Source organism: Primulina eburnea, chromosome 3 (assembly GCF_022965805.1).
Source record: "Primulina eburnea isolate SZY01 chromosome 3, ASM2296580v1, whole genome shotgun sequence".
NCBI lineage: Eukaryota > Viridiplantae > Streptophyta > Magnoliopsida > Lamiales > Gesneriaceae > Primulina > Primulina eburnea.
Window position 1 is genome coordinate 5,383,116 of NC_133103.1, and position 12,243 is coordinate 5,395,358.

Below are 12,243 nucleotides of genomic sequence, written 5' to 3' on the forward strand. Positions count from 1 at the left end.
TATTATAAGTTCGATTCTGTGAATTATAAAGTATGCTGATAAGAACGGATTTTATTGCATATAATAACAGTTTATGTTTTACAAATTGGAATAAACATATATGATAATAGATGATATATATTTTCATAATTCATATTAGTAGAGCTTTATTTTATAATAAATAATAAACAAATATAAGTTATTTATTTATTAACTTTGGTATATAATATAAAGCAAAGGCGTAAGTGACTCTTAACCTCTGGATTACCCAGTACTTCCCTCCCTGGAGCCCCTTTTGTTGGCTCTCATTTCATCTAAAGCCATTGTTATTATCACATTAACGAAGTTTAGAGGTATGAGATTATTCAATCTCCAGGTCATATGTTTTCGAGCTTTTGCTGAAAATTGGAACGCTGTTCAGTCATGCACAATCGGATGTCGGGCAAAAAATGAAACGAAAAAATTGCTTAAATTATGTGTATTTTTAAGACGAGTACAAGTTTTGTTAGGAATATTAGTTTTTAGTGCATTCAGTTTGTTGTTCTGGAGTATACTGGAAAGGGAGAAAGAAATTCAGGCAAAGTTTGAATCTTTTTCTGAAATAATTTTTTAGTTTCTCGTATGGTTTATCAGTATTTTGTTTGGTCTTCTAGTGATTGGTTTCTGAAGAGTCAAAAAGGAAATAGTAGAGGTGATTAAATATTAGACCTTTGCCCCAGAAGAGTATTCTACTGTATTGGAAGTTGTATTTTAGTTGACGATTATTTATTCTTGATTGGAAAAATATGGCCTTTTTATTTCAGTTAGCTAGAGTGACTTGAGTTTTCTATAGCTACAGCTAATAAGTCTAAAATCATCTATTTTTGGGAATAGGATTATGTCTTCTATGTTAATGTGATTGCATCCTTTGTTAATTTGGCTAAGTTTTGCATTCCCGACCTTACTGTTTCGAATTTGCTTGTCCAGATGGCTATCATACCTTGCGGAAGCACACATGTGAACTGGTGGGGAGCTCAGTCTCAAGCGGTTCTAAGAAACTCGGTGACAAATAAATTATCGATGCCTTCAGATGTGTATGCTTTTTTCCTTTCAGTTTTCTTTACATCGACTTACTTGGTACCATCGACAGCTTTATCTGGTGCTGCATCTAAGGAGAATGTTGTTCTATGTTGTGATCCTGCATCTACAGTTATCCTTATTTTGGTCAACGTGTAATGTGGCACAAAGTGATGGTCTTGCTGTCTCACCATCCTCTTGTCACCCACTACTGATGTTGTTTTGTGCACATCAATTTTCTGGGATTGTGATGGTCCTTTTTTAGATTTCAAATTTCCAAACGTTGGAAATGTATGGATTTATGCAATACAATTTCACATGATTCACTAAGACTCTTCAAGATGCTATTTACATCTTAAGATACTAACTAGGGACGCTCAATGTGATATTTTAAGTATCTTTTTACTGGAAAAATGGTTTTTTATATCAATACATGCAAAGTGTTCTAAATACTTGTGTATATTTGCATTTCATGTTTCATGTATCTGTTGGATTTCTTTTTTCCGTTTTCCATATATTGGTTGGAGTAGGGTGGGTAGGCTTCTTTCTGATTGTTGCATTAACATTATTCGCTCTTTGTTTATGATTTTCGTTTGATTTGGAAAAAATCAATTATACGATAAGGCTCAGATTTACCTCTTTTTGCTTAAAGGTTCTTTAATAGATGTTATGTCATTGCATACTCGTACATTTAAGGTATTGCATTCTTATGTGCAGGAGGCTGGCATCTCAGAGTTCCACATTATTTTCTCAAAAATCATTGAATACTCTTTTTGGTTCTGTGTTGTACAACAGTTCAGCTTTGAAAAGAGGAGCCCGTCTCGTTGTGAGAGCTGATAAAGTAAGAAATACGAACTATATTATTTTGATTGTCGTTGATAACCTTGTTTCATACTTTCTGATAATTTAGTTACGCAGCACACACATGACATGTGTGCTATAAACTGCTTGGTTTGAAAAATTATATGTTGTCAATCCAATCAAGATGTTCAAGATTGGGAAAATTTTCTGGATAAAATCAAATGAAATTTAGTATATTATTAAATTCTAACTTCGTTTAAATAATGGACAGAGTTATTCTAATAATTCAAATGGTGATATATGCAAGAGATCAAAAGTCCCTTGTTGGTGACACAAAAAGGAAACCAAAAAACCCTATATGGGGGGCTCTTGCTTGATATATGATGATATGAATATTTTAGTGTTAACATCGGATTGATAATTGAGAGTTTAGCATAGGACGATCCTGGAAGAGATTTTTAGTGTGTGACTAGTGCAGCTAACCTTCTACGATAACTTCACTGTATGATTTATTTTTGTTAAGAAGCGAGTGGAGAACAACATTTGTTCCTTCCTTTCGTCATGCTTTTTGCATGCAGAAATGTTTATTTAAATAACATTTTGCACACAGGATTACTATTCGGTGCTTGGTGTGTCTAAAAACGCTAGCAAGTCAGAGATAAAAAATGGTGAGTGTTACCTTCACTCTTTTTTGTTATCATTTATCAACTAGTTCATGTCCCTACTGGAGTGGCAAATCTTGTGAATTTCCTTTCTGCGACCCTTCACTTGAATATTTCACTTGTACATCAAACGTCTTTATCTAAATTTGTCAAGAGATTGCAGTACTTTGTCAACATATATTTAAGGAAAAGGGAGGATGGGCTCCTTTCTTGGCAATAAATATGATTTTTCCAGTGCGTTAAAATATCCTTGAACTGGAAGATGTGAAAGTATAGCCATGGCATTTGACCTCTATCTTGCTATTTACATCACGCATTGTTCAGTTTTCACTCTGATAATCGATTTTGAAATCTTTTCATGGACCAAATTTTTTATGTCATCTCCCTGAATACTCATTTTCATTCTACTTTGATTTGTGCTACTTTATTTTTAGTGCTATTTTGAAACAACCTCTAGAGAATCTGGGTTTAGAATCATCAGTTTTGTGATTTTATTCCATGAAGGCTGCTTGTAAATTTTTAATGAGTTCCATGGACCATATCTGTTTTCCTGTTTACATTTGGATTATGTCCCTTGGTGTGCTGTCGTTGACCCACCAAAATTAAATTCCTACTCTCTAGATAAAATTAGTGTAATGATGAGCAGGGTCGAATCCACAGGGAACGGGAGATTTATTTCTTTCGAGTAAAATGCAAATAAAAGGGAGATTTTGGATATGAATTAAATAAAATACTAGAACTAATTTAACATGCAAGAAGAAATAACAAATCAAGATGAATAACTAATTAAATGTAAATTAATATTACCAAGCTCGATTCAAGGGATTTCTACTATTCAATTGTATCACTGTTCATCGGCTAACATATATTTATTCATGCAATTACAAGCAATTAACTTTAGAATTATAGGGATAGCCGCTAAAATTCTTGCGTTTTCCTAATTTAATTGACCAAACCCAGCATCCAGTCAAAACTTACCAATAATTAACTGGGCACGATAGCGTTCCATATTAATTAAAAATAGCATTTTGGTTTCGTGAAAACAGTTAATTCTAAAATCTAACAACCGAGATAGCTGCAATTGAAAGATTTAGCTCCGTCGATTTATTTAGATTAAATATATTATGATAGCACAATACATCTAATCTATGCTACTCATGTACCAATCATTCATGACAATTACGGATCAATGAATTTATGGTTAGCGGTAGAAAATTATATATCAAATTAAATTGTCAGATTAACCGAGATACAACTTTCATAGAATTAAATATAAATCAACACATACTTGAATAAAACACGAATATTAAATTAAATCACAAAAGCCTCACAGTGATAAATTGAAATAGTAAAAATATCCCCTGAATAGAAATAAAACTTAGCCTAAGTTGTGGAGAGAAGTTGAGAGAAAATCTTTGCACTTTCTTTTCTACTCTTCACATGTGATGAGGGTGGAATTGGTTGGAGAAGATTTTTTATTGTGCCGCCTCCTTCTCACGTTAGTGGTTGGTGAGAGGTTTTCCAATTTTTGGGTCTAAATTTTGCTAAAAGCCCAATAATCTATTATTAACCCTAAACATAAAATATAAAATAATAGATACTATTTTATTTAGATTTCCCCTTCTTGTAATTTTTGACAGCTGAAGTATCGTCATAAGGCGTGGCCACGCCTTATTCCAAGACTTCTTCTGGTTTGGTCATTCACTTTCAACTCTATCTTGGAAACTTCAAATGTGATAAAACATCACCTTTTTAGCTCAAATTTGCTCCAAGACCGTAAAAGTTCCTCCTACAATAAAAATACACAAAAATGTGTCAATCAAACATATCGGAGGTTAAAAATAACGGGAAATATGAAAATAAAATATTAACTATTACTAGCCTATCAAAATCTCCCACACCTAAACGATGCTTGTCCTCAAGCATAAAATAGATCAACTCATTATCTCAATTTTTCGTCCTCCTTCCGCTTCCTCTACTTATCCAAAATTTTTTTTTTCATGCAAAAAGACATTTTAATTTCAGAGCATCTCACAAAATAACATCATGAACAATCACTGTAATCAGAATATGTAGAGATTAAAATGTATGGGATTTAACAACTCCTCACAAGATTCGCTCATTCCGCTCATCAGTGTCTAGGATATATATCAACAAACTCTCATGTCAAATGCATTGAAAATTCTTACCATAGGCTTGCAAATATATCACATCCTTCCACTAAATGAATGAATTAAAATACACAAACAAAAAGGGCTATAAATGGGTTGTAACGTGGCTAAGGGTAAGGTAGGATAAAAAGAAACAATGCGCTAAGGAATTGGAGAAACCATATCAAACTTTTCTCACCAAAAATAAAAATGTATCCAAAAACTCTTATATCTCATTATAACAATCAAGAGCATTTTTTTTTTTCTCTTTTTTTTTGTTTTGTGTATTTTTTTTGCTCTTTTTTTTTTTCTTTCACTCCGTCTACTTTTCTTCTTTCTATTTTTTTTTCTGGTTTTTTTTTGTAGACGGCGACTATGAGGTTTCGAGATTGAATAAATCCCAACAATTCACACTATTTTGGATTGAATGATGCTATTTATGAAAATTTTATATGATTTTCCAATTCAAGGTTCAAAAATGGGGATAACCAACAAAAAGGATTTGACACGGCTTGTAATGTGGCTATTTTCATTCAAAGAAAAAGGCTGAGGCTCAAACTTGGTTAACTAGGGGTCTAATAATCAGGGTAGGCTCAACGAACGGCTCAAATGATGCGAATGAAAATGGTTTGAACCTATTGCCCTTATCGTTTTGTTTATGCACCTAATCCACCACAAAGTGTTGACAAAGACATGTATAACAATGCAAGTTCTAGAAAAATTAACAATGCAATGACAACACACAATCAAAGAAAATGGAGCATGATATCATGATTGCTCATAGGCTCAAAGCTCAGCAAAGAAAAAATATAGCAATTGTGTTAAATCCCACACACTTGTCATCTCTAACTATCATCAAGAGCAACTTATTCATAATGCAAACGTGAGAATGCAAAAACATTTGCACACAAAGAAAACATCATTTTTTTTTTCGCATCGGAAGCAATCAGGAATCAGAAGAAAGAGATAACAAAAGAACTAGATGCTAGGAACTAACAATGTCACTATTTATTTTTTTTACTTTTATGCAAAAAATGAGAAGAAAAAAGAAATTAAAACGAGAAATAAGGCAATATACCCTCCCACACCTAAATGTGGCAATGTCCTCAATGACACAAAATTAGATGCACAACATAGACAGTAAAAGCAAGCAAGGGAAGTTAGAGAACTCCCCTGAAAATTTTTGGGCATCATAGAGCAAGGTGTCCTATTGCTGTGGTGGACGCTGCTGTGAGAGAGAGAAAAAAAAAAATAGGTTAATTTTTTTTTTGAATTTTTTTTTTTAAGGAAAAAGAAAAAAAGAACCTCCCAGCAGTAGAGGTATTTGAATAAGGCGTGGCCACGCCTTATGTGAAAACCTCTACTGGAAATTTTTTTTTTTTTTTTTTTTTTTCAGTAGAGGTGTTTCAACAAGGCGTGGCCACGCCTTGTGTGAAAACCTCTGCTGGAATTTTCGTTTTTTTTTTTTTTTTTTTTTGCGCAGAAGTGTTATTCTTATAAGGCGTGGTCACGCCTTGTTAGAAGACATCTTCTGGACAAAGGTAATAAAAATTGTACTAATTTTAAAAAATAAAAATAAAAGAAATTAAAAGTAATAAGGAAGGGAAAAAAAAAATTGGGTTGCCTCCCAAAAGCGCTTGATTTTTAGTCGTCGGCTTGACCCTCAAAAGCAATCATTCAAAGAGCGGCTGCCGCCCAAAGTACGTGTCATATGACACCATATATGGGTCTTGGTTCCATGTGCCCTCAAGTTTGGCTTGATGTATGCAATATAAGCTCGTTTCCTCAACAAAACGTGACTTTAAATAATATGCATGAGATGAGAGTATCATCGTTGGCTCTTGAAGAACAAAATCTGTTGAAATCGGCAATGGAGAAAAACAAGGATCCCCTAGATGTATGTACGATAATATTATCGACGAGCTCAAATCGATAGTCTCAGGAGCTTGTTCATCTCTCAACTTCATTGGTGCCTCATCTTCGTGTGATATTTCTTCCAAAACTTCTTCAGACTGAGGTTCAACAGTTTCCTCATTCAATGCCACGCGCTTGTTTACCATAGCATTCAATCGACTTATGATTATTTCAAGACTATATCCCTCATCTTCTTGATGCTCGAAAGGTTGGTCTATAAAATCAGATCGGCTAATTTCTGGAGGGTATTGGTGGCTCCAACTCTGCAGCGAAGGATTCCAATATTGATGGTAGTCAAAGTCGGCCATATCTTTTAGCAAATATATCACACCGTCTTCATGTCGACTAAGTAATGGACTACCAGTTGTCAGTGCTCCATTAAATACCCATCTTCGTGTAACTGCATCCAAACCTTTAAGGAAAAGTCGAATAAGAACATAGTTAGAAAAATCATGATTCCTGAATGTTATTAAATTATTGAATCTCTCCCATGCTGCATAGAATGGCTCTCCGTTTTGTAGAGCAAAAGTTGTGAATACTTGTCGATGAAACATCTCAAAGTATTTCACAACAAAAATTCTCAAATTCTTGTTTTCTTGATTAATCACCTGTACAAGAAGAATGAGACGTAAAACAAAAACAAAAAAAAAAATAACAAAACTCGAAAAAACTAACCTTGCACCGTTCCCCGGCAACGGCGCCAAAATTTGGTGTGCTGTCGTGGACCCACCAAAATTAAATTCCTACTCTCTAGATAAAATTAGTGTAATGATGAGCAGGGTCGAATCCACAGGGTACGGGAGATTTATTTCTTTCGAGTAAAATGCAAATAAAAGGGAGATTTTGGATATGAATTAAATAAAATACTAGAACTAATTTAACATGCAAGAAGAAATAACAAATCAAGATGAATAACTAATTAAATGTAAATTAATATTACCAAGCTCGATTCAAGGGATTTCTACTATTCAATTGTATCACTGTTCATCGGCTAACATATATTTATTCATGCAATTACAAGCAATTAACTTTAGAATTATAGGGATAGCCGCTAAAATTCTTGCGTTTTCCTAATTTAATTGACCAAACCCAGCATCCAGTCAAAACTTACCAATAATTAACTGGGCACGATAGCGTTCCATATTAATTAAAAATAGCATTTTGGTTTCGTGAAAACAGTTAATTCTAAAATCTAACAACCTAGATAGCTGCAATTGAAAGATTTAGCTCCGTCGATTTATTTAGATTAAATATATTATGATAGCACAATACATCTAATCTATGCTACTCATGTACCAATCATTCATGACAATTACGGATCAATGAATTTATGGTTAGCGGTAGAAAATTATATATCAAATTAAATTGTCAGATTAACCGAGATACAACTTTCATAGAATTAAATATAAATCAACAAATACTTGAATAAAACACGAATATTAAATTAAATCACAAAAGCCTTACAGTGATAAATTGAAATAGTAAAAATATCCCCTGAATAGAAATAAAACTTAGCCTAAGTTGTGGAGAGAAGTTGAGAGAAAATCTTTGCACTTTCTTTTCTACTCTTCACGTGTGATGAGGGTGGAATTGGTTGGAGAAGATTTTTTATTGTGCCGCCTCCTTCTCACGTTAGTGGTTGGTGAGAGGTTTTCCAATTTTTGGGTCTAAATTTTGCTAAAAGCCCAATAATCTATTATTAACCCTAAACATAAAATATAAAATAATAGATACTATTTTATTTAGATTTCCCCTTCTTGTAATTTTTGACAGCTGAAGTATCGTCATAAGGCGTGGCCACGCCTTATTCCAAGACTTCTTCTGGTTTGGTCATTCACTTTCAACTCTATCTTGAAAACTTCAAATGTGATAAAACATCACCTTTTTAGCTCAAATTTGCTCCAAGACCGTAAAAGTTCCTCCTACAATAAAAATACACAAAAATGTGTCAATCAAACATATCGGAGGTTAAAAATAACGGGAAATATGAAAATAAAATATTAACTATTACTAGCCTATCATCCCTTCATCTGCTCGATTGTTCATTGGAATTGGGGACCTCTTTGGGTTTTTAAATATTTTCTGTTAGTTTCTTACCCTGTCAAAGGAAAATTTAGAATTTGGTTTGATTAGTTATTCTTTTCCTTGTCAGTGTATAGAAAGCTTGCAAGGAGCTATCATCCAGATGTGAACAAGTAAGCTGTTCTACTGTGATGTTTTATGGGTGTGCAACTATGATATTGGTACTCTCTTGTTACTTTGGTTCTTGGTAAACAGTTAAATGAATATTTAACATGAATTTGTAATAAAATTTCGAAGAAGATGACTCGAAAGTCGTTTCTTTATGGTTTGAGACTTGTACCTTATGTAATCATAAGGCCAAAATAATCTATCACCTTTCTTGTCGAGACCATCATATTTAATGAAACTATGGTTAAACAATTATAATTTTTTATCTCATAACCCTGCAATCTTAGCACATGCTAGGGAGTATCACAGAACATTAGAAGCAGGTGTTTGTAGTCCTTAAACAAGTTATCATGTCGACGGAAGAAGCTTACCCTCAGATATTGTTGCATACAATTTCATGGACCCTGTCAATATCAATGTACAGAACTTTATCATTTAGGACGACAAGTGTATTGGTTTCTACATTAGCTTCATCATCATTCTGTTGTTCCCCTTGTGATAATTGTCTTTGCGTGATATGAGAGAGGTACAATTTTGTTTATTAAAATGTTGTATTCAACTGCAGAGAGCCGGGAGCTGAACAGAAATTCAAGGAGATTAGTAATGCCTACGAGGTAGCATAATTCATCCTCGTTGTTCGTGTTTGACAGTTGTGATATACGCTATGCTATGGTGACTTATAGAATCTGAAAAAATATTGGGTAAATTTGTTTTACAGGTTTTATCAGATGACGAGAAACGTTCCATTTATGACAGATATGGGGAAGCTGGGCTTAAAGGCGCTGGCACAGGAATGGGTGTAAGTCTTTTGTTCGTTTGTTTTTTGCCGGATAGGAAAGTGAAAATCATAGAATAGGAGCCAAAAATTGCTTGTTTGAATGGCTAAATACCTTGAGTTCAAGTTCAACAAGAAGAATAGCTCCTAAATAGAATTTTGTTCTGTATACGAACACTTCAATGTATATTCCTTTTAATGACAGGAGTTAGAATTTTGTTCTGTATACGAACACTTCAATGTATATTCCTTTTAATGACAGGATTTCAGCAACCCGTTTGATCTATTCGAGTCACTATTTGGAGGAATGGGGGGCATGGGAATGGGAGGAAGAGGTTCTCGGAACCGAGCAACAGAAGGTGAAGACCAGATATATAATCTGGTTTTGAATTTCAAAGAAGCTGTATTTGGTGTGGAGAAAGAGATTGACATTACGCGTCTCGATAGCTGCAGCACCTGTGATGGATCAGGGGCAAAACCGGGAACGAAGGCAACCAAGTGCACCACATGTGGTGGCCAAGGGCAAGTCGTATCATCAGCAAGGACCCCGCTGGGCGTCTTCCAACAAGTCATGAATTGTTCGGCATGTGGTGGAACCGGAGAAATCACTACTCCATGCAACACATGCAATGGTGATGGTCGAGTGAGGAAGTCGAAGCGTATCAGCTTGAAAGTTCCGGCAGGGGTGGATTCTGGAAGTCGTTTGAGGGTTCGCTCAGAAGGAAATGCCGGACAGAGAGGGGGGCCTCCCGGAGATCTTTTCGTGATCATAGATGTTCTTGCTGACTCAGTTCTGAAACGGGAAGACACCAACATCCTTTACACTTGTAAGGTTTCATATGTCGATGCCATTTTAGGAACAACAGTGAAGGTACCTACGGTAGATGGGATGGTTGACCTTAAAATTCCATCTGGTACTCAACCGGGAACGACACTTGTTATGGCAAAGAAAGGCGTACCCCTTCTCAACAGAAACAATATGAGGGGTGACCAGTTGGTGAAAGTTCAAGTTGAGATTCCGAAACGTGTAAGCGGTGAAGAAAGGAAACTAATCGAAGAACTTGCTGAGTTGAGCAAGGCCAAGGCTCCAAACGGTAGGAGATAAGTTGCGGTTTTCTCTACACATTCTTTACCCATAGTTGGGGCTAGTAATTTAGTTAATGAAGGCAGATGAGCAAATCTACTCAATATACTTGTAAGAACTTCAGGATTCTTACTCAGACGTACACTCTCGGTCGCACCTACGAATTAATAATCGACAAGTCACTATAAATCAAAACCTCAGCCATCAAATCAAGTTCCAAAAACTTAATGTAATTAAGTATTCAGAACATATGCCAAATTGCACTTGTGATTATCGATGCAAGAATTGTGACCCCCCATCTATATCGGGGACTCGATACCACTGATCCACTGCACACCAATCTCTGGTTGTGGTATGTGCACAGAGTTTGTCCCCTGCAAAAATTACCCCCATAAGCACGGAAATTCAGTGTGAAATTCGATTTCAAAAGACAAATGTGGCAACACACAAATTGTGGCAAATATGTACCTTGATGAGCAGAATGCGACAACGTAGTCGGTCCCAGAACAAGTAAAAATACTGGTCGGGTCATCATAAGCATAACTATATGACTTGGGGCAAGCTTGTTTAAATATCCTCGAATAATACGTGGGCTGGCATGTAACCGGATTCCCATATACCCCCCGGCAGCAATACTCATCTGTGTTGAGCACGTCACAGGCACTTCTGCAAGCCACAGTCCTTCCGCCCCCTTTCACGGCCAGTTCAGCCGGGCAATTCAGCCTCAAGTCTGAAAAGCAGCCTGCCACGCTGCAGTTCTTCCCCCCATTTATTGGTGTCACAGTCATAGGCAGGTTGAAGCCGTCGACAAGACTAACATCGTAGAAATCTGTGCCAGCCAGCGTGAATTCTGCTAACGAGGCTGGCGGTTTGCCTGATGCAGTGCATTTCAGAGAAGTGCCGCAGCTACCAGTTTGGCAGGGGCCGTTTCCGTTCCTGTCGAAGTTGCAGCCAGTTCGGCCCCATATGCGGCCTGACCAACCTACCGGGGCGACAAGTACTTCTGTCTGGCCAGGCTTGAGGGAGAATCCACCACCCCCAAAGTTCCCGCCGGGTGTGATGGCTGGCCAGATTGTTTCCTTGCAGTAGTTTACTATGGTGAAGATTCTCGCGCATTCCGAAACTGGTAGTCCTGTTCGTGCATGCATATACAAGTCAACCCACATTGCTAATATTAAACATTATTGATCAATCTTGCAACAAGTCACCATTGAATTATAACTACTCCACAGCAAATTTTATTTAAAATGGTTCTGACAAGATTCATTGATCTCTATGAATACAGAACTTTTAGGAAAACACGAAGATTGGAAGTAAACAAAAATATAAACACCATTTATGATTGTTACAACCCTGTCCCTAAAATTTCATTAAGTTTTATATTTTGTGCAAACTATTCATGCAGCATAGAGGGAAAAACATAAATAATTAAACACGTACGCAATAGCGAAAGAGAGTAAACTATAAGTACGTAGTACCCGTTATCAGAAATAGTAAAGCGGAGAGAACTGTTGGTGCATGAAAAAATAGAGAGGCTGCCATAATTTCTGATCTGGAGCTCTAAAATTAAACTGGAAATTATTAGTGATAGCAGAAGACATATACAGTATTAAATGGCAACTAAATATTGCA

General features: G+C 35.8%; 2 protein-coding genes across 3 annotated transcripts; one reads left to right on the top strand and one right to left on the bottom strand.

Annotated features, from left to right (window-relative positions):
* Positions 1–232: 232 nt before the first annotated feature.
* On the top strand, positions 233–10,767 carry LOC140825675 (chaperone protein dnaJ A6, chloroplastic-like). Of its 2 annotated transcripts, none has more exons than XM_073187581.1 (8): positions 233–332; positions 946–1,052; positions 1,753–1,876; positions 2,447–2,504; positions 8,715–8,757; positions 9,318–9,366; positions 9,471–9,551; positions 9,790–10,767. In XM_073187581.1, the coding sequence occupies exons 2-8, from the start codon at positions 946–948 to the stop codon at positions 10,630–10,632; spliced, it is 1,305 nt and encodes a 434-aa protein (XP_073043682.1). In that variant the 5' UTR covers positions 233–332; the 3' UTR covers positions 10,633–10,767. The 2 variants fall into 2 exon arrangements, with proteins under 2 accessions (XP_073043682.1, XP_073043683.1); XM_073187582.1 differs by lacking the exon at positions 233–332 and adding an exon at positions 339–556.
* A 45-nt stretch (positions 10,768–10,812) lies between these two features.
* Positions 10,813–12,243, bottom strand: LOC140825676 (pathogenesis-related thaumatin-like protein 3.5). The gene is made up of 3 exons (XM_073187583.1): positions 12,090–12,243; positions 11,080–11,743; positions 10,813–10,985 (listed from the first exon to the last, which is right to left on the bottom strand). Exons 1-3 carry the CDS (start codon positions 12,151–12,153, stop codon positions 10,853–10,855), a joined length of 861 nt encoding a protein of 286 aa, XP_073043684.1. The 5' UTR covers positions 12,154–12,243; the 3' UTR covers positions 10,813–10,852.